The sequence below is a fragment of the Neoarius graeffei genome, chromosome 22 (genome assembly GCF_027579695.1).
Source record: "Neoarius graeffei isolate fNeoGra1 chromosome 22, fNeoGra1.pri, whole genome shotgun sequence".
NCBI lineage: Eukaryota > Metazoa > Chordata > Actinopteri > Siluriformes > Ariidae > Neoarius > Neoarius graeffei.
The window spans coordinates 39,343,069-39,367,208 of NC_083590.1; the positions used below are offsets into that span (position 1 = coordinate 39,343,069).

The 24,140-nt window shown below is 42.2% G+C and overlaps 1 protein-coding gene across 1 annotated transcript in view; it reads left to right on the forward strand.

Annotated features, from left to right (window-relative positions):
- The first annotated feature begins 775 nt into the window (after positions 1–775).
- Positions 776–24,140, forward strand: part of serinc2 (serine incorporator 2) — a 67,504-nt gene continuing 44,139 nt past the window's right edge. Inside the window, exons 1-2 of the mRNA XM_060904798.1 lie at positions 776–853; positions 14,180–14,341. Of these exons, the coding sequence (XP_060760781.1) occupies positions 815–853; positions 14,180–14,341 (201 nt within the window). The 5' untranslated portion in view covers positions 776–814. The remainder of the gene's footprint in view (positions 854–14,179; positions 14,342–24,140) is intronic.

The window sequence follows — 24,140 nt, forward strand, 5'->3', positions numbered from 1 at the left end:
TGTTCAAGCAACAACCACCAAAGCTAATTCCTTGTATGTGAGGACGTACTTGGCAATAAACCTGATTCTGATTCAAACAGTTAAGGCCAATTTATGCTGACAACGCAGTCCTCGCAGATAGCGTCTGTGTAGCCCCCCCACCTTCGCAGACGCTCTGCGCGCACCTCCCAAAAATTGTGACCACCGCAGAAGCCTCGCAGACAGCGTCGCAGACAAGAGGGCTCTGATTGGTCCACTCTACATCCGCTGTACACGCACTTCCGCTTCCCTACTTTCCCGGTTTGGTTTGTTTTCACGACCGCCATTTTTAAAAACACGAGCGAAGATGGAGCAGCACGAAGAGCGGTTGATCGAGGAAGTACGTACATCTATACGACTCCAGTTCTAGTCATTATAAGTAACCGGAGGATAAACACTCCACTAACCACACCCACCAACTACTCCTAGCGATTTCGCGACTTCGCACCCCCTTGCGTTGTGGCGGTGAATAACATGGCGCACGCCTATTACTCCCCGCTCAACGATAAATTACAACTGTCTGCGAAAAGCTATCTGCGAAAGCCTTGTCGCAAGAGCATGCAGAGGCCTTTAGACTGAGACCCGCAGAGACCAACAAGCCCCAGTCTCCCCCATTCTGAAATATGAACCTTTCTGTATTCTGCAGTTGGTGTCAGCGCGTTAAGATCTGATTGGTTCATTTTAGAAGCGCTGAGTAATTCTGACCAATCACCGCCCGTTTTGTTGAGTTTCACTTCATCTCTTGTTGAAAGGAGAAAACTTCCGCACTTCAGTTTTCTTGTTTGACGCATTAAGAATGGGCGCTTGTATGGCTTTGTGCTCTCTGGCGAGCTGCGTAAGTAGCTTTTAAAACAAGTTTTTACCCTTTTTTTGCTCGAAATCCATCCTCAGTGTGAGGGATTATTATTATCCCGTGTGGAAAGTTATTTATTTAAAGTTTTCTGGGCTGTTTTTCAGACTCGCTCACTGTTTTTCCGGGTTCGCTTTAGTTACAGGAACGAAATGACGGTGACGTTTCTGTTTGTTTGTTTGTTTGAGGTTTTAATCACAATGTGATCCTGGGTTGAAGTCAGAAAAGGTGAAAGTGTGTTTGAATAATGCCAAATCTCAGTAGCGTTCTTTGATTTATAGCACGGCGCATGAGCGTGACGTAATTTCTCTGAGAAAAAACAAACAAGCACCCAATCAGTTCCTCCTTGTTTTTTTTTTTTCAATTTGTTTGGAAAATACGTCAAAATATCTCCATTCGGGACTGTAGAAATATCTGGAATGGTATTTGAATCTTTAATAGAGCGGCAGCTACAGTTATCGACACCTTAATGATATTTTGGCCGCTGCCAAAGTAGAAAAGACTTTCAATACGTAAACTGTGCAGGAGTAATGACTCAAACTCACACTGGGGGAAAGAGTTGATACTTCGCGTTTCAGATCACGTGACACCTTTTGTCCACGGTTATCAACGCCGTTCCACAATTATCGATACCTTTGTCCACAATTATGGACGCCTTTGCCCAGTTATCGACGCCGTTCCACAATTATGGACGCCTTTGCCCAGTTATCAACGCCGTTCCACAATTATGGACGCCTTTGCCCAGTTATCGACGCCGTTCCACAATTATGGACGCCTTTGCCCAGTTATCGACGCCGTTCCACAATTATGGACGCCTTTGCCCAGTTATCGACGTCGTTCCACAGTTATTGACGCCTTTACCCATTTATCGACGCCTTTACCCATTTATCGACACCATTCCACAATTATGATGCCGTTCCACAATTATCGACACCTTTGCCCAGTTATCAACGCCGTCCCACAATTATCGACGCCTTTACCCATTTATCGACGCCATTCCACAATTATCGACGCCGTTCCACAATTATCGACGCCTTTACCCATTTATCGACGCTGTTCCACAATTATCGACGCCTTTACCCATTTATCGATGCCGTTCCACAATTATCGACACCTTTGCAGTTATCTACACCGTTCCACAATTATCGACACCTTTGCCCAGTTATCAACGCCGTTCCACAATTATCGACACCTTTGCCCAGTTATCGACGCCGTCCCACAATTATCGACACCTTTGCCCAGTTATCGACACCGTTCCACAATTATCTATGCAGTTCCACTGTTGTGACACCTTTTGTCCACCGTTATCAACGCCGTTCCACAATTATCGAAACCTTTGTCCACAATTATCGACGCCTTTACCCATTTATTGATGCCATTCCACAATTATCGACGCCGTTCCACAATTATTGACGCCTTTACCCATTCATTGACGCCGTTCCACAATTATCAACGCCTTTACCCATTTATCGACGCTGTTCCACAATTATCGATGCCTTTACCCATTTATCGATGCCGTTCCACAATTATCGACACCTTTGCACAGTTATCAACACCGTTCCACAATTATCGACACCTTTGCCCATTTATCGATGCCGTTCCACAATTTTTGACACCTTTGCCCAGTTATTGATGCCGTTCCACAATTATCGATGCCTTTGCCCAGTTATCGACACCGTTCCACAATTATCGACGCAATTCCACTGTTACGACACCTTTTGTCCACCGTTATCAACGCTGTTCCACAATTATCGAAACCTTTGTCCACAATTATGGATGTCTTTGCCCATTTATCGATGCCGTTCCACAATTTTTGACACCTTTGCCCAGTTATCGATGCCGTTCCACAATTATCAACAATTTTGCCCAGTTATCGACGCCGTCCCACAATTATCGACGCCTTTACCCATTTATCGATGCCGTTCCACAATTATCGACGCCATTCCGCAATTATCGACGCCGTCCCACAATTATCGACACCTTTGCCCAGTTATCGACACCGTTCCACAATTATCGACGCAGTTGCACCGTTATGACACCTTTTGTCCACCGTTATCAACGCCGTTCCACAATTATCGAAACCTTTGTCCACAATTATGGACGCCTTTGCCCAGTTATCGACGCCGTTCCACAATTATGGACGCCTTTGCCCAGTTATCGACGTCGTTCCACAGTTATTGACGCCTTTACCCATTTATCGACGCCTTTACCCATTTATCGACACCATTCCACAATTATGATGCCGTTCCACAATTATCGACACCTTTGCCCAGTTATCAACGCCGTCCCACAATTATCGACGCCTTTACCCATTTATCGACGCCATTCCACAATTATCGACGCCGTTCCACAATTATCGACGCCTTTACCCATTTATCGACGCTGTTCCACAATTATCGACGCCTTTACCCATTTATCGATGCCGTTCCACAATTATCGACACCTTTGCAGTTATCTACACCGTTCCACAATTATCGACACCTTTGCCCAGTTATCAACGCCGTTCCACAATTATCGACACCTTTGCCCAGTTATCGACGCCGTCCCACAATTATCGACACCTTTGCCCAGTTATCGACACCGTTCCACAATTATCTATGCAGTTCCACTGTTGTGACACCTTTTGTCCACCGTTATCAACGCCGTTCCACAATTATCGAAACCTTTGTCCACAATTATCGACGCCTTTACCCATTTATTGATGCCATTCCACAATTATCGACGCCGTTCCACAATTATCGACGCCGTTCCACAATTATTGACGCCTTTACCCATTCATTGACGCCGTTCCACAATTATCAACGCCTTTACCCATTTATCGACGCTGTTCCACAATTATCGATGCCTTTACCCATTTATCGATGCCGTTCCACAATTATCGACACCTTTGCAGTTATCTACACCGTTCCACAATTATCGACACCTTTGCCCATTTATCGATGCCGTTCCACAATTTTTGACACCTTTGCCCAGTTATTGATGCCGTTCCACAATTATCGATGCCTTTGCCCAGTTATCGACACCGTTCCACAATTATCGACGCAATTCCACTGTTACGACACCTTTTGTCCACCGTTATCAACGCTGTTCCACAATTATCGAAACCTTTGTCCGCAATTATGGATGTCTTTGCCCATTTATCGATGCCGTTCCACAATTTTTGACACCTTTGCCCAGTTATCGATGCCGTTCCACAATTATCAACAATTTTGCCCAGTTATTGACGCCGTCCCACAATTATCGACGCCTTTACCCATTTATCGATGCCGTTCCACAATTATCGACGCCATTCCGCAATTATCGACGCCGTCCCACAATTATCGACACCTTTGCCCAGTTATCGACACCGTTCCACAATTATCGACGCAGTTGCACCGTTATGACACCTTTTGTCCACCGTTATCAACGCCGTTCCACAATTATCGAAACCTTTGTCCACAATTATGGATGCCTTTGCCCATTTATCGATGCCGTTCCACAATTTTTGACACCTTTGCCCAGTTATTGATGCCGTTCCACAATTATCGATGCCTTTGCCCAGTTATCGACGCTGTTCCACAATTTTCGATACCTTTGCCCAGTTATCGACACCTTTGCCCAGTTATCGACACCTTTTGTCCACCGTTATCGACCCTGCTCCACAATTATCAACACCTTTGCCCAGTTATCGACGCAGTTCCACAATTATCAACACCTTTGCCCAGTTATCGACGGTGTTCCACAATTATCGACACCTTTGCCCAGTTATCGACACCTTTTGTCCACCATTATCGACACCTTCGTCCAGTTATCGACACCTTCGTCCAGTTATCGACATCTTTGCCCAGTAATCGATGCCGTTCCACAATTATTAATGCCTTTGCCCAGTTATCGACGCCGTTCCACAATTATCGACACCTTTGCCCAGTTATCGACACCTTTTGTCCACCGTTATCGACCCTGCTCCACAATTACCGACACCTTTGCCCAGTTATCGACGCCGTTCCACAATTATCGACACCTTTGCCCAGTTATCGACGCCGTTCCACAATTATCGACACCTTTGCCCAGTTATCGACGCCGTTCCACAATTATCGACACCTTTGCCTAGTTATCGACGCCGTTCCACAATTATCGACACCTTTGCCCAGTTATCGACGCCGTTCCACAATTATCGACACCTTTGCCCAGTTATCGACGCCGTTCCACAATTATCGACACCTTTGCCCAGTTATCGACGCCGTTCCACAATTATCGACACCTTTGCCCAGTTATCGACGCCGTTCCACAATTATCGACACCTTTGCCTAGTTATCGACGCCGTTCCACAATTATCGACACCTTTGCCCAGTTATCGACGCCGTTCCACAATTATGGACGCCTTTGCCCAGTTATCGACGCCGTTCCACAATTATGGACGCCTTTGCCCAGTTATCGACGTCGTTCCACAGTTATTGACGCCTTTACCCATTTATCGACGCCTTTACCCATTTATCGACACCATTCCACAATTATGATGCCGTTCCACAATTATCGACACCTTTGCCCAGTTATCGACGCCGTTCCACAATTATCGACACCTTTGCCTAGTTATCGACGCCGTTCCACAATTATGGACGCCTTTGCCCAGTTATCGACGCCGTTCCACAATTATCGACACCTTTGCCCAGTTATCGACACCGTTCCACAATTATCTATGCAGTTCCACTGTTGTGACACCTTTTGTCCACCGTTATCAACGCCGTTCCACAATTATCGAAACCTTTGTCCACAATTATCGACGCCTTTACCCATTTATTGATGCCATTCCACAATTATCGACGCCGTTCCACAATTATCGACGCCGTTCCACAATTATTGACGCCTTTACCCATTCATTGACGCCGTTCCACAATTATCAACGCCTTTACCCATTTATCGACGCTGTTCCACAATTATCGATGCCTTTACCCATTTATCGATGCCGTTCCACAATTATCGACACCTTTGCAGTTATCTACACCGTTCCACAATTATCGACACCTTTGCCCATTTATCGATGCCGTTCCACAATTTTTGACACCTTTGCCCAGTTATTGATGCCGTTCCACAATTATCGATGCCTTTGCCCAGTTATCGACACCGTTCCACAATTATCGACGCAATTCCACTGTTACGACACCTTTTGTCCACCGTTATCAACGCTGTTCCACAATTATCGAAACCTTTGTCCACAATTATGGATGTCTTTGCCCATTTATCGATGCCGTTCCACAATTTTTGACACCTTTGCCCAGTTATCGATGCCGTTCCACAATTATCAACAATTTTGCCCAGTTATTGACGCCGTCCCACAATTATCGACGCCTTTACCCATTTATCGACACCGTTCCACAATTATCGACGCAGTTGCACCGTTATGACACCTTTTGTCCACCGTTATCAACGCCGTTCCACAATTATCGAAACCTTTGTCCACAATTATGGATGCCTTTGCCCATTTATCGATGCCGTTCCACAATTTTTGACACCTTTGCCCAGTTATTGATGCCGTTCCACAATTATCGATGCCTTTGCCCAGTTATCGACGCTGTTCCACAATTTTCGATACCTTTGCCCAGTTATCGACACCTTTGCCCAGTTATCGACACCTTTTGTCCACCGTTATCGACCCTGCTCCACAATTATCAACACCTTTGCCCAGTTATCGACGCAGTTCCACAATTATCAACACCTTTGCCCAGTTATCGACGGTGTTCCACAATTATCGACACCTTTGCCCAGTTATCGACACCTTTTGTCCACCATTATCGACACCTTCGTCCAGTTATCGACACCTTCGTCCAGTTATCGACATCTTTGCCCAGTAATCGATGCCGTTCCACAATTATTAATGCCTTTGCCCAGTTATCGACGCCGTTCCACAATTATCGACACCTTTGCCCAGTTATCGACACCTTTTGTCCACCGTTATCGACCCTGCTCCACAATTACCGACACCTTTGCCCAGTTATCGACGCCGTTCCACAATTATCGACACCTTTGCCCAGTTATCGACGCCGTTCCACAATTATCGACACCTTTGCCCAGTTATCGACGCCGTTCCACAATTATCGACACCTTTGCCTAGTTATCGACGCCGTTCCACAATTATCGACACCTTTGCCCAGTTATCGACGCCGTTCCACAATTATCGACACCTTTGCCCAGTTATCGACGCCGTTCCACAATTATCGACACTTTTGTCCACAGTTAATGACACCTTCGTCCACAGTTATCGACATCTTTGCCCAGTTATCGACGCCGTTCCACGATTATCAACACCTTTGTCCAGTTATCGACACCGTTCCACAATTTTTGACACTTTTCTCCAGTTATCGACACCTTTTGTCCACAATTATCGATGCTGTTCCACAGTTATCGACACCTTCGTCCAGTTATCGACACCTTTGCCCAGTTATTGACGCCGTTCCATGAGTATCGACACCTTTGTCCAGTTATCGACACTGTTCCACAATTTTTGACACCTTTCTCCAGTTATCGACACCTTTTGTCCACCATTATCGACGCTGTTCCACAGTTATCGACACCTTCGTCCACAGTTAGACACCTTTGCCCAGTTATCGACGCCGTTCCACAATTATCGACACCTTTGCCCAGTTATCGACGCCGTTCCACAATTATCGACACCTTTGCCCAGTTATCGACGCCGTTCCACAATTATCGACACCTTTGCCCAGTTATCGACGCCGTTCCACAATTATCGACACCTTTGCCCAGTTATCGACGGTGTTCCACAATTATCGACACCTTTGCCCAGTTATCGACGCCGTTCCACAATTATCGACACCTTTGCCCAGTTATCGACGCCGTTCCACAATTATCGACACCTTTGCCCAGTTATCGACGCCGTTCCACAATTATCGACACCTTTGCCCAGTTATCGACGCCGTTCCACAATTATCGACACCTTTGCCCAGTTATCGACGCCGTTCCACAATTATCGACACCTTTGCCCAGTTATCGACGCCGTTCCACAATTATCGACACCTTTGCCCAGTTATCTACGCCGTTCCACAATTATCGACACTTTTGTCCACAGTTAATGACACCTTCGTCCACAGTTATCGACATCTTTGCCCAGTTATCGACGCCGTTCCACGATTATCAACACCTTTGTCCAGTTATCGACACCGTTCCACAATTTTTGACACTTTTCTCCAGTTATCGACACCTTTGCCCAGTTATCGCCGCCGTTCCACAATTAGACACCTTTGCCCAGTTATCGACGCTGTCCCACAATTGACACCTTCGTCCAGTTATCGACACCTTTGCCCAGTTATTGACACCTTTTGTCCACCATTATCGACGCTGTTCCACAGTTATCAACACCTTTGTCCACAGTTATCGACGCCTTTGACCACAGTTATCGACATCCAGATGATTATTTATATAAAAATTTTTTTTTTAAATTGGTGTGTGGTCTTAACACAAGTTTTTATTTAAAATTTGTTTTGCCTAGACTTTTATATTTAGTACAAAATATCTTTTATATAAATATATGGATGTTGGTGTTTGTGAGGAAGTAATTCTCGTGTTTGTAAACAAATGAACTGATAACGTTTAACCTGCGTCAGAAAATCTTTTTGTTCCACTTTCTACCCGCTTTCTAAGTATTTTCGTAGATCACATTTTGTTAATCATTCGTTTTTGTTTGTATTAATTTCTAGTTTTGTAGTTTACCAATAAATGTGAACAAGGAATTGGCATTGTAACCACATGAAAACGCAGGTCAGAGGTCGCATGTCATTCCTGATATTGTAATATGTGCTCGATATTTACAACAAACTGCAAAAATATTTTCTGAATAGAATAGAAAAATCTGAATATTTCAAGCATGTAATATTTTATATGTGAGGAATTTAATTCTGGTCTAATTCTATTTATTGCAGTCAGATTCCAAATCCTCTATAAACATTCCCTTCTGTTATGAATCAGAAAAAAAAAGTTCTTATAAATCACAGCACTTTTATTTATTTATTTATTTATTTATTTATTTTAAAAGTACTTCATCGACTTCAACAATGTTACACAAAGATCAATCCATAACAGTTGTAAATGTCACTTAATTCCACAGGGTGTCGATAATGGTGGACCCCGTTAGTGGAAAGTGATCACTATTACAGAGCCTAATCTAGGGCACAGAATACGCGATAATACGTGTTTATCTGTCTGTCGCACATCCACTTTTTGGGCACGAGAGTGATATCGCGTATCTATTCATTTTGTCGCGCATTTATAAGTAGTGAGTGTGTAGTCACGTTTTACTGAATCTTGTGCGTATCAATTTGTCAGCACCAGCTAGCAAGCACTGCGGTAAATATAGCGTTGTTTACACACCAATCGGAAAATATCGGGAAGGACTGAAGTATTCCGAATAGTTTATTTAGCAGGTAAAACAGTTTTGTGAACTATTATATCATTGGTCACTGAACCGGAAGACAGCGTATCTCAACCAATCGTGTGAAGTGTTTTAAAAATACCCAAAAGCACATGGCATATCGTTCTGTCTCATCCAAACATAACAATGCCAAAACGCGTGGTCACGTTGATGGACTTTTGGACGAAAAAAGGAAACAAAACGAAGACACAGAAATGACAGATACTAATCCAGCCGACATTACACAACCCGATACAAGATATTATGAAATAGATTTAATCTGTTCTTGTATAATGGTAGTTACTGTAACATTACTGTAAATAATAGACCAGTTCACAGATACGGCAAACTGCAAGGAGTTGTGGGAAAGGTCAAAGGTTAAGGCCTCATAAACGAGCGGAAGTAGAGCATATCAACAATGGCAGAGGCTACAGGCTTGCTGTGGGGACACTGTTGTGTTGTCAATTGCTACAAAGGACGTCGACTGCTTGAACAGTGGATGCGAGAAGACTGTAGTATACATTTAAGTGAGTGTATACAGAAAAAATTATGTGAATCCAAGCACACAGTTTAACGCAAAAGTTCGTTTATATCCCGACCTTGTCAGCTGTCAGATTTATGTTAATAGACCCGGTAAGCTGGTAAATAATATTTATTTTTTTTCTTTACCAAATTCTAACAGAAAATGAGACCACCCGAAAGGGAAAACCGAGCCGAGCCGCCTCACGGCTGTAATGCAAATTGCTTTCCTCCTCCGTATACAAGTGCACTTCCATGGCAGGGAAAAAGAAACTACATTTTGGCGCCTATGTAGCTAGTCCCCTATTTAAACAAATAGGAGTCATTCAGGATTCAGCCATGTTTTTGCTCCGTGTTTTTACTCGACCAAAGTTATACAGTATTATGAGCTTTAAATTGCATAAATAAAACCATTTGGTGAAACTTTGAAGAAGAGATTGTACTGGTTTAAAGTTTTTACCTAACGTTTTCATGTTGACTCCAATTAATACACTAGTAGAATCGATGACTAGTTTAGGAGGCCAAAACTTTTTTTTTCAATTTTTGACTGTACCAGCCTGAAAAAACTTGCGACAGTCAAATGGAAAAAAAGCAAGCTGGTCATGTTGTACTGGACTAATCTATGACTGAGTATAGTAAGTGATACTAGTACTGATACAATAAAACAGACGACTGTAATCTGCTAGGCAGCACGATTTATATTATTTCTCCGTGTCAGATGTTGACCTGTCAAAAACTGCAGTGGGCGTGGCAGTATCACCGGGTACATACCTCGATTTTTCTTCGTCTTCCTTGGACGGTACAGGCTGGATTTTCAAAATATCTGTGGCATATGCAAGCGCCCTTAACTCTTCTACCCCCATGGTAGTTGGCAATCCCCGTTCTCTCATATCCATAAGGCGTATTTACGAAGGTTTGGCTTGTTTGCCGCTATGTTTTCATCTCCGATGAGGCCTCGACCTTTGACCCTGCGCATGCGCGGCGATATCTGTGAACTGGTCTATAAGAGATTATCATGATAATATACTGTTTAGGAAGTCTGAATTTTGGGATTATCTCTAGTCTTCTATGTCAAAAACTAGTTTAAAGATAAGTTCTACATGAATGCTAGTTATTTTTTGTTTGTTTGTTTGTTTGTTTGGGAGTAGTTTGTTTAATTCAGTTTAGTATTATGTTATTAATCATATTCAAATAGTAAAGGTGCTTAGTTGATAAGACATGTATAAGTTTGTGTACAAGTATGATCTTAGAGTAATTATATGACAGTGTGAAGACATACTAAGTCATCTGATTCTGACTGATAATGGTTTTTGAAGTTTGAATTTGATATTTTCCTAATGCCAATATACAATTAGTTTGATAATGTTTGGTATCATGTAAGTTTTATTTAAAAATGTTATGAAATATATTTAATCTGTTCTTGTGTAATTGTAGGTACTGTAAGATTGTAAATGATAGATTATATACTTTTTAGGAAGTCTGAATTTTGAGATCATCTCCAGTCATTTATGTCAAAATCTAGTTTAAACATAGGTAGATTGTTTAATGTTTTTCACTTTCATGAAAGGTGGTCTGAACAAAACAAATATGATAGCATTTTTAAATATTTGATAGTGATTTTATTTTTATTTTATTCAGAAAGTCAGATTTTTCATCTTATTATTAATTAATAGTGGCAAGACTACATGGATTTTAGACTTAACTATGTCAAATGATGTAATATTAACCTAGTCATATTTGATATGCAATATTAACCTCGTCATATTTGAAATGCAACATTATACGACTGGTGGTCAAATTGGTAAAAATAGGCTAGTCACATGATTTATAGTAAAAGAGTAACCTAGTCATATACCAGAAAACTAGTCATATTTGTAAGGTTTTGCAGTATATAATTCTTCATATAGTTTTTGATCTAAAATCTTTACATTTTTAAAGTTCAGATCTGATCATAATGTTTGTGCAATACTATAAACTGTGGATAATGGTTTTCATATCACTGTATTAAAGGATGTGTACAGTGGTGCTTGAAAGTTTGTGAACCCTTTAGAACTTTATATATTTCTGCATAAATATGACCTAAAACATCATCAGATTTTCACACAAGTCCTAAAAGTAAATAAAGAGAACCCAGTTAAACAAATGAGACAAAAATATTATACTTGGTCATTTATTTACTGAGGAAAATGATCCAATATTACATATCTGTGAGTGGCAAAAGTATGTGAACCTTTGCTTTCAGTATCTGATGTGATCCCCCTGTGCAGCAATAACTGCAACTAAACGTTTCCGGTAACTGTTGATCAGTCCTGCACACTGGCTTGGAGGAATTTTAGCCCATTCCTCCATACAGAACAGCTTCAACTCTGGGATGTTGGTGGGTTTCCTCACATGAACTGCTCGCTTCAGGTCTGTCCACAACATTTCCATTGGATTAAGGTCAGGACTTTGACTTGGCCATTCCAAAACAGTAACTTTATTCTTCTTTAACCATTCTTTGGTAAAACGACTTGTGTGCTTAGGGTTGTTGTCTTGCTGCATGACCCACCTTCTCTTGAGATTCAGTTCATGGACAGATGTCCTGACATTTTCCTTTAGAATTCGCTGGTATCATTCAGAATTCATTGTTCCATCAATGATGGCAAGCCGTCCTGGCCCAGATGCAGCAAAACAGGCCCAAACCATGATACTACCACCACGTTTCACAGATGGGATAAGGTTCTTGTACTGGAATGCAGTGTTTTCCTTCCTCCAAACATAATGCTTCTCATTTAAACCAAAATTTCCATGTTGGTCTCATCTGTCCACAAAACATTTTTCCAATAGCCTTCTGACTTGTCCACATGACCTTTAGCAAACTGCAGACGAGCAGCAATGTTCTTTTTGCAGAGCAGTGGCTTTCTCCTTGCAACCCTGCCATGCACCCCATTTGTTGTTCAGTGTTCTCCTGATGGTGGACTCATGAACATTAGCATTAGCCAATGTGAGAAAGGCCTTCAGTTGCTTAGAAGTTACCCTGGGGTCCTTTGTGACCTCACTGACTATTACACACCTTGCTCTTGGAGTGATCTTTGTTGGTCGACCACTCCTGGGGAGGGTAACAATGGTCTTGAATTTCCTCCATTTGTACACAATCTGTCTGACTGTGGATTGGTGGAGTCCAAACTCTTTAGAGATGGTTTTGTAAGCTTTTCCAGCCTAATGAGCATCAATAATAATTTTTCTGAGGTCCTCAGAAATCTCCTTTGTTCGTGCCATGATACACTTCCACAAACACGTGTTGTGAAGATCAGACTTTGATAGATCCCTGTTCTTTAAATAAAACAGGGTACCCACTCACACCTGATTGTCATCCCATTGATTGAAAACACCTGACTCTAATTTCACTTTCAAATTAACTGCTAATCCTAGAGGGTCGCATACTTTTGCCACTCACAGATATGTAATATTGGATCATTTTCCTCAATAAATAAATGACCAAGTATAATATTTTTGTCTCATTTGTTTAACTGGGTTCTCTTTATCTACTTTTAGGGCTTGTGTGAAAATCTGATGATGTTTTAGGTCATATTTATGCAGAAATATAGAAAATTCTAAAGGGTTCACAAACTTTCAAGCACCACTGTATAGTGCTATAATTATATTATATAGATTAACATCTGATATGAATGTTTGTTACATGTATTTAGTTTTATTAATAAAACTGTTCTGTTTATAGATGTACTCTTGAAAATATCTACCAATGTATTACTTATTTTTCTGTCCCCACTAACTGGAACAAATGAGGGATAATATTTTTACCCATGTTAATATTTTCTGTCCCCTGTTTCTACAACTAGTGAGGGATCTGTCCCCTATTTTCAAATTCCTAGATTAGGCTCTGTATTATCGACACCTCACGTGACTTCTCAAACGCGTGTTTAGATACAAAATCTAAACGTGACTGTCAAATTAAAGAGTGAGAAACAAAGTAGGTTTCGACAAGGAGATCATGAAATGTGGGTGAATTTGATCAGTAAAAACATGTCCATGATCTTTCCACCATGCTTACCTGTGATGATAATGTCCGGGTTTTCCGAAAAATTGCTTATCATGCTAAAAAAAAAAAAAATTCCATCTCAGGTAACGAGCTGCATCATCAGACAAGATCAAAGGGTGGGGGGGGGTCTTCCAGTTGAATAATTAACCAATAATAACTGTTGGAACTGAAAGTCACCTTTGTAAAATTTAGTGGTAAATCTGAAAGGGTGTCGATAATTATGGACTGTTGATAATTGTAGTTCTTTTAATCTTTTTTTTGTTTTATGTCCCACGATGATGATAAACATATTTAGACAAATGAATGAGTGAACTATGTGGTAATCTGGATCACTGTTGTACCGTACGTCCTGTAGGCATCCTGTCTGTGTGGCTCTGCTCCGTGCATGTTATCAGGATGTTGCCCTTCCACCTACAACTCCACCGTCACACGCCTGGCTTTCTCCTTCTTCCTACTGCTCGGCACTCTCGTGTCTATCATCATGATCCTCCCAGGAATGGAGAGTTACCTGGAAAAGGTACACACCCATGTCCCTTCCTAAGTCAATAGAGGGTTAAAGTGTATGTAATGCTTTAAAACGAATATCATTAGTAATGACCAAAATGAATTAATAAAGCAGGGGGAAAATATTAATTATTTATCAAGCACAAAACTATCGATAAATTGCGGCATCCGGATCCCGGAAAAATGCAGCCTTGCCTCAGGGCTAATCTCGCATGACCTCATGCGTAGAACCCTGGTTATCGGGGTAATTTCGGTTCATCTGACTCCGTGCTTGTTTTCTCACTGAAATTGGATATTGTTGATGGACTCTTACAAAAATAACGACGTGAAAGCACTGCATTGTGTTTGGATGTTCAAATCCATATACAGCAGGACATTCAGTTCACGAATTTCCGAGAAATGACACTAATCTAAAGCGACAGTGGGCGGAGTTTGTGCAAATGAAGCGGGCAGGTTTCGTTTCGCCACCGGAGAAGAGTCAAGTGGGAATTTATGAGCAGCATTTCGACAAGAACTGCGCTGAAGGACAGGTGTTCTTGATGGAACAGATGACAGACCGGAAGAGGAACAAAAAAAAAACCTTTTGAAACCAGGAAGTGTGCCAACTATCCAGACTGGCTGACAATGACCACACTGGCACCTGAAATATATCCTATATATGAACATGCATTACAAATACATGTAGCTTGGTGAAATGTGTGTGTGTGTGTGTGTGTGTGCGCGTGCGCGCGCACACTGGTACATCATAGCATGCACAGTTGCACACCATGCAGCTGCTAACCTGCACAAACACTGAAGTCTAGACCCACTGTTTACTGCACATGGATCTACACATGACTCTGCCTACTAATAATAAATCTGATCCATCAAGTGTTCATTAACACCAGAACAACCACATGGGGATTACTGGAGCAAAAAAGAAACCTACTGATTTCATAAATGACATTTGGACAGTTTGTCGATTTCAAGTTTATTTGTACAGCGCTTTTAACAATAAACATTGTCGCAAAGCAGCTTTACAGAATTTGAACGACTTAAAACATGAGCTAATTTTATCCCTAATCTATCCCCAATGAGCAAGCCTGTGGCGACGGTGGCAAGGAAAAACTCCCTCAGACGACATGAGGAAGAAACCTCGAGAGGAACCAGACTCAAAAGGGAACCCATCCTCATTTGGGCAACAGCAGACAGCCTGACTATAATATTAACAGTTTTAACAGGTATAACCCTCAACTGTCCTCATGGGGCCGTCCTTCACAGGAGTGGGGCGATAAAACTCCGACCAGACACAGGGCACCAGGATGGATCAAGCAGGTCCGAGGGGCAGAAGAGGCCAGCATCTCAATCCCAGGATCAACATGTAACTCAGAGGGACAGATGGGGGGGGGGGAGAGAAAGAAAACACGTTGTTAGGTATGCCCTAAAAATGACAAGTATTAAATCTGTGTGGTAGGCTCACAGAGACGAGAGTCTTTACATCAGGCATGACGCACAATGGCATGTTAATATGGTAAAAAATATATCATGACCTGCTCTGGCTGGATGCTTGATTGGGTGATGGGAGCACACTCCTCAGCAATGATGAGATGCAGATGGGACCCTTAGGCCTGGCCAAGACAATTCAGTTACATTTCACCGGGTCTGGGACATGCGACAGAACGTCTGACGGCCGATTCCCTGCAGGCTACGATAGCCAGTCGAGGTCCCCACCGTCTCCACCAAAAGATTTCCTGTTGACTCCATGTAACTCAGAGGGACAGATTTGGGGTGGGGGGGGGGAAGAGAAAGAAAACACAGGTGGTTAGGTATGCCCAATGTCACCTGAATAAGTAGGAACAGTATACATATTGCACCGAGTACAAGCAGGGACTCCGGCAACTAACTATGACAGCATAACTAAAAGGAGAGAGCCAGAAGGTAACACAGGCATGAGGGAGCCCCGGGACATAAAGCAGCCAGCCACTGCACCGTCAACAAACTCGAGTGAGCAAGCGAGTGGGGACTGACAGCATCCATACATCCCAGTTTACCAAAACACTCTATGTCTGAGGACCCTCCAGATCTACTCCTTTACCTCATAAACACCATTAACAAAAGGCTTGACTAAACAGATATGTTTTCAGCCTAGACTTAAATGCTGAGACTGTGTCTGATTCCCGAACATTACTTGGAAGGCTGTTCCATAACAGTGGGGCTTTGTAAGAAAAGGCTCTGCCCCCTGATGTAGCCTTCACTATACGAGGTACCAGCAGATAGCCTGCACCTTTTGATCTAAGTAGGCGTGGCGGGTCATAGAGGAGCAGAAGTTCACTCAGGTACTGTGGTGCGAGACCATTTAGTGCTTTAAAGGTCAATAGTAGTATTTTATAATCAATACGAAATTTGATTGGGAGCCAATGCAGTGTGGACAAGACAGGCGTGACGTGGTCATATTTTCTAGTTCTAGTAAGGACTCTTGCTGCGGCATTTTGAACTAACTGGAGCTTGTTTATGCACTTATTGGAACATCCAGACAGTAAGGCATTACAATAATCCAACCTGGAGGTAACGAAAGCATGGACTAGTTTTTCTGCATCATGCAATGACATTAAATTTCTTATCTTTGCAATATTTCTGAGATGAAAGAAAGCTATCCGGGTGATGTTATCAATGTGAGTTTCGAATGAAAGACTGGGGTCAATAATCACTCCGAGGTCTTTTACTGCTGCACGTGAAGAAACAGAAAGGCCATCCAGAGTTACTGTGTAATCAGAAAACTTACTTCTAGCTTTATGTGGTCCTAGCACAAGTACTTCAGTCTTGTCAGAGTTAAGCAGAAGGAAATTTATAAGCATCCAGTGTCTAATGTCCTTAACACATTCCTCAATTTTATTAAGCTGGTGTCTCTCATCAGGTTTCGCAGAGACATACAACTGTGTGTCATCAGCATAACAGTGGAAACTAATACAATGTTTACGAATAATATCGCCCAAAGGTAACATATATAGAGAAAAAAGCAGTGGACCCAAGACAGAACCTTGTGGAACACCAAACTTTACCTCGGTACGTCTAGAAATATCACCATTTATATCGACATACTGATAACGATCAGTTAGATAAGACCTGAGCCAGGAGAGGGCCATTCCCTTAACTCCCACAACATTTTCTAGTCTATCCAGAAGAATGGAATGATCAATGGTATCAAATGCTGCACTAAGGTCAAGCAACACAAGTAGCGAGACACAGCCCTGATCAGACGCCAACAGTAGGTCGTTTACTACTTTAACCAGAGCTGTCTCTGTGCTATGATGAGGTCTAAATCCTGACTGATACATTTCATGGATGTTATTCCTATGTAAATATGAGCATAACTGCTGTGCCACAGCTTTTTCAAGGATCTTGGAGATAAAGGGGAGGTTTGATATTGGCCGATAATTGGACAGCTGACAGGGATCAAGGTCAGGTTTTTTAATCAGGGGTTTGATAACTGCTAGTTTAAAGGATTTGGGTACATAGCCAATCATAAGAGAAGAATTTATTATTTTTAGAAGCGGTTCAATTACTCCAGGCATTATCTGTTTGAATAGATGTGTCGGTAAGGGATCTAGTACGCAAGTTGAGGCTTTTGATGTAGAGATTAATGAGAGTAATTCAGTTTCTTTTAGGGGAGTAAAACATTCTAACTGATGATCTGATACAGTTATATTGTTAACTACAAGGTCGCTTTCATTGTCTAACCTTAAATTAGTAGTTTGAATTTTTTTGTCGGATATTCTCAATTTTGTCATTAAAAAAATTCATGAAGTCGTTGCTACTACATACTGCAGGTGTGCATGTGTTGATAGTGGACTTATTCCTGGTTAATTTTGCTACAGTATTAAATAGGAATCTAGGATTATTTTTGTTATCTTCTATTAGGGAGGAGAGATATGTTGATCTCGCAGCACTAAGAGCTTTTTTATACTTCAGGAAGCTCTCCTTCCACGCCAATTTGAACACTACCAATTTTGTTTGACGCCATTTACGTTCCAATTTTCGAGTGGTCTGTTTTAATGTGCGAGTGTCATCATTATACCAGGGTGCTAATTTTTTGTCTCTGACCATTTTCCTTTTTAGAGGAGCTACATTATCTAAAGTATGGCGGAATGTTGACTCTAAGCATTCAGTTGCCTGATCGAGTTCTGCAGGGGCTGACAATGACCCAATCAAAGTTGATAACTCTGGGAGATCATTTATAAAGCTCTGTGCAGTAGTTGACGTGAAAGTACGTTTAATACAGTAGCGTGGTGAGGTGCATATATTATTACTCAGACATATTTTGAATGAGATGAGACAATGATCTGAGATAACTTCAGACTGTGGAAGTATGACTATATTGTCTACGTTTAATCTGAATGTTAGTATTAGATCAAGGGTGTGACCACCATTATGGGTCGGTCCTATGACATTCTGCTTAATCCCGACTGAATCTAAGATGGACACAAACGCTGTTTTTAAAGGGTCTTCTGGGTTATCAAAGTGAATATTAAAATCTCCGACAACTAAAGCTTTGTCTAAGGAAATAACCAAATCTGAGATAAAATCTGCAAATTCAGAAAGAAACTCAGAATATGGCCCCGGGGGCCTGTAAATAATAAGCAATGGAATTAACTGGGTAGACTTATTTTTTGAGGCTACATACATTATATGAGTATGAAGAACTTCAAATGTATTAAATTTATAACCAGGTTTGTGTGTTACACCTAGATAATCGTTATAAATAACCGCGACGCCTCCTCCTCTGCCAGTTAGACGAGGCTGGTGTATATAACTGTATCCAGGAGGACTCGCTTCATTTAATGCTATATATTCATTTGGCTTAATCCATGTTTCTGTTAAACACAGTACATTAAACTCCTGATCAGTAATGAGTTCATTAACCATTAGCGCTTTAGATGTAAGAGATCTAATATTTAATAGCCCCACCTTTAGATCAAAGGTGCTGGCAGCAGCTGTACAGTCAGTATGATCTAATTTTATATTGATTAGGTTACTGGAACAAACTCTCTGAAAATTTCTACCTTTTTGTTGAGCTCGGGGAACAGACACAGTCTCGATGTAGTGGGCCCTGAGTGACGACTCTGTGCAGCTAGCAGACAGTCGGTTTAGCCTGTTCGTCTGCTCCCTGGCCTTGGCTCTGGATTGTCAGAAATTAACTAGGCCTGTTCTGAGACTATGACCTATGCTGCAGGAAATGAGAGCAGCACCTTCCCGAGTGGGATGGATACCGTCCCGCCCTAACAGGCCAGCAGTGCCCTCAAAATTAGCCCAATTATCTATAAAGCCCACACTGTTTTCAGAGCACCACCTGGACAGCCAGCAGTTCAGCGACCATAACCTGCTGTAAGCTACATCGCCACGCCGCATTGGGATGGGGCCAGAGCATACTACAGCATCGGACATCGCCTTCGCTAATTTAAACACCTCTACAAAGTTACTCTTAGTAACCTCAGACTGACGAAGGCGTATATCATTAGCTCCTGCATGGATAACTATCTTTGAGAACCTATGCTTGCCTAGGACCCTAAGATTACCTGCTATGTCCGGCGCCCTGGCTCCCGGTATACACCTGACTAAAGCTGCTGGTGCCCCTAAAGGCTGAGCTAATTTCACGTGCCGTATGATAGAGTCCCCTATAACCAGAGCTCTTTCAGGTTTCTCAGTGGGTGCATCACTAAGGAGAGCAAACCTGTTCGACACGTGACGCGGAGAGGAGTGGTGCTCCCGTGGGCGAGCCTCAGCGGTAGCTTTGGCTCTACGCTTATGCCGCCGAGCCGTCACCCATTCGCCCCGCTGTAAGGGCTCTAATGCCGGAGTTGGGGGATTGCTAACTCCACCTAGGGCGTCCAGACTTTCCCTAACAGAAACTACACTGTTCTCACGCTCACTAACCTGCTCTAAAGCCTGGACACGCGCTTCTAGCACTGAAATCTTCTCCGTCAGAGAGCTAACTAATCTGCACTTATCACAAGTAAAGCTAATAGAGCTATCGCTAGTGACGGAGGAAGAATGACTAAACATCCTGCACTCAGCACACTGAACAGGCTGAAGGTGTGCCATGATGAAAAGATTCACGTACCTTAAATGAAGATCTGTTGATATTAAAGCAGATCAGATGGCCTCCGCTTGTGGAGGAGAAAAAAAGAAAGCTTCCGGTCTCGGGGTTCTTCGGAAAAAAAAAACCGGAAAAAGGAAAGCGAAAGTGAAAAGTACAAAAATGAAAGCGACAGTGGGTGATAATAGGATTTCCCCTATTATCACCCACTTCATATTTTCTTTCAATAATTGCACTGAATAAGTGTACATTTTAAAGATTACATGCCTGCATTTATTGAGGTACATGTGTTATTTACCAGCTGGGAGGTCCATATGGTGAAATACCGTGACCGAGGTCTTGAAAGTACTGAGCAAGGCCCTCTGGGCCGAGGTCCGTATTCAAGGCTGAGGTCACGGTATTTCACCATACGGACCGACCTTAAGCTGGTAAATAATATATTTATTTTTTTCTTTACCAAATTCTAACAGAAAACGAGAGCGCCCGAAAGGGAAAACCGAGCCGAGCCGCCATTTTGAATCCTCATTCACGGCTGTAATGCAAATTGCTTCCTCCTCGGTATACAAGTGCACTTCCATGGCAGGAAAACAAACTACATTTTGCCGCCTATGTAGTCCGCTATTTATACAAAATTGAGTCATTCAGGATTCAGCCATGTTTTTGCTCGGCGTTAGCAACAGTTAGAGGTTTTTAGCTTTTCTCCTGAAATTTTTTCTTTTATTTCTTCTTCCTCGGGTAATAAAATTCGCTTTCGCTGTGAAGACTGTCGTTATCGCTATCCATGCTGTAAAATTAATGCTATTCTCCTGAGAAATGCTGGCAAAAATTTATAAGATTTTTTATAAAAATCTTATAAAAAAAAAAAAAGATAAATGTTGACAAATTGCTGTTATGTTTGTTGTTGTTGTGAACGAGCGAGTCGCCAGAGGTCCGTAACTGGGGTCCGTATCGTAGGATACGGACCCGCTCGCCAGCCAATCAGAGCGCAGGATTTGATGGAAACCGGACCGTGAAAAAAATTAACGTAAATATTTTCCCTGTATTTTTCAGCAGCCAGCTTAGAATAAAAATCCACAAACGCCAATCTGTATTTCCGATTCTCTCTGGCTGGTGGTGCGCTATCGGCGGTGAGCGGGACTGTCGTGAACTGGCATCTGTTTCTCATCTTGGGGGCTTGAAAAGAACCATTTACTCAGAATTATCCTTGATAATCATCTGCTCCTTCATCCAACATATAAGAATCCCAATCGCTATCAGAATTCTCTCCAAAACGTGGTTCCATATCAAGACTGGTCTAACCACTGAAAATTGATATTGATGAAAATAAATATTGATGAAATTGATACCTGGATCTTTGTTACACGTGTGACGTCACGCACTCCTTCGGGATCTTCTGGATCAGTCTTGGCAGATTTCGTGAAAATCGGCTGATTTTATTGATTTTCCGTGAATTTATGTTCTTTTGGATCAGGTATGGTTTGAAAACACACGGTCAATCAACATAATGATTGTTGCTTTGTATAAGAAAAAAAGTGAGGTTTAGGGGCATTAAATTCACTTTAAAGGAAAACTGGCTGATGTCCATGTGGGGGCGTTGATACTCATCTCATTATCTCGAGCCACTTTATCCTGTTGTACAGGGTCGCAGGCAAGCTGGAGCCTATCCCAGCTGACTACGGGTGAAAGGTGGGGTACACCCTGGACAGGTCGCCAGGTCATCACAGGGCTGGCACATAGACACAGACAACCATTCACACTCACATTCACACCTACGGTCAATTTAGAGTCACCAGTTAACCTAACAAGCATGTCTTTGGACTGTGGGGGAAACCGGAGGAAACCCACGCGGACACGGGGAGAACATGCAAACTCCACACAGAAAGGCCCTCGCCGGCCACGGGGCTCGAACCCGGACCTTCTTGCTGTGAGGCGACAGCGCTAACCACTACACCACTGTGCCACCCGGTGTTGATACTGCTACTTATAATAATTCATGCATCTTCAGCTCCATACTGGTCAGAGTCCTAGTAGACCCAGATCACTGGGTGTGAGGTGGGAATATACCCAAGATTGCATGCTAGTCATCACAGCACACCATACATGCATGCATTCACACTCTCCATTAATGCTTGGGGCAATTTTAATGTAGACAATTCACCTACTGGAATGTTTTTGGGAAATAGGCAGAACCAAGAAGAAACCCACTGGGAGAATCCCCTTTTCGACCAACAGGGACCGGGTTCCGTTCTGGTTCACACACCAAATTTTGAACTATTCTGAGCATTTCAACTAAAAATAAATTGGTTCAGAACCTGAAAAGTTGTTTCTCAGCTGGAAGCAAAATATAGCTGGTTTTTCCAGCATGAATTGCGATGACATCAGTGGGCGTGTCATTAGTTTGGAGAGGAAGCAGAGCACAGCAATGGAGAAAGCAACAGAAAAGGATACACCTTCAGAAAAAATGGACCAAAAACAAATAGCTGGAAGAACAGAACAAAAGCTTGCAGGTGATCAATGCACACCACCATCTCGCTCCTACTGTTTACTCCCACTGTGAATTGTACAATGCCCTTTATTCCTAATGCATCGTTGATTACAATGGTTCCGTGCAAAACTGGTGAGAACGTGGGCCAGTTTGCCAGGCACCAAGGTTCAAAGAGTCCTGAATGGAACCGGTTCAAGAACCCGTTCCCTGTTGGTTGAAAAGGGGTATGGGAGAACATACACAGGTAGTAACCCAAGGATCAACCCAGGGACCATGAAGCTGCCGCTATTATTATTTAAAAAGTAGTTAGCAGAGGGGTGTATGTCTATTAGAAAGTCTATAACAAATGTTTGTTTTATTGTTGAGAGGCTTTTAAGAGGAAAGAAGTAGAACTCGATACCAGTGGTGTTGACCAGGATGCTTGCACCAACACCACCAAGTCTAATCCTTGTTATTAGTTCATATGCCTGAAATTCCCTTAAAATACTCCAAAATATACAAAAAGGAAATTATTGAAGGAAAAAGTATTTCAGACATTTGACCTTGCTGAAACCTTGAACCTGTTTGGATCGATTCCAGAATCAAATCAGTTAATCTGCTGAGCCATTCCAAGCTAACCTACACATCATAATCATTTTTTCAAATCTGCACCATGCCAAACCCAGACGTAGTTAACAATAGGGGCCAACTTTCCTTTCCAGCCAGCAGCCTTGAGGAAGCCAAAAGCCTAGCTCTGAACAGGCCAGAAATCAAAACTGTTCATCTGAAGTAGTCACAAGCATATTTAACCTGTAGAAGTGACCTTATGTGCACTTTGAATAAAGACATTTTATCTTGCATACAAACCGAAGGATCTGCAGCTGATAACATTTTGGAAAACTTTGTTCACCAAGTTGAACTAAGGACCACTTTAGGACAGGTGCATTGTTATGTGGGAGTTTAAAAATAAATAATAATAAATAGATACAACTTTTGCACTTTGTTTCATACTGGTGAAGGTACTCGTCACGGAAGTCACATTTTTTCGGTCACGGAAGTCACAGACTTCCAGTGCTCTCCAAGGTCAGCAATTTACTAATTTATGATGGCTTGCTTAATTTAGGAATCTCTAGACTTCCCCCTGGTATACTGTGTGAGACAAATGGTACATCTCTCCCAGAAGGCTACGAACTGGATAAAACATTTCTTCAGTCAATATTTTTGAGGATGTAGCTGTCATGGAAGTCACATTTTCCTCCGGTTTTTTTTTTGTAT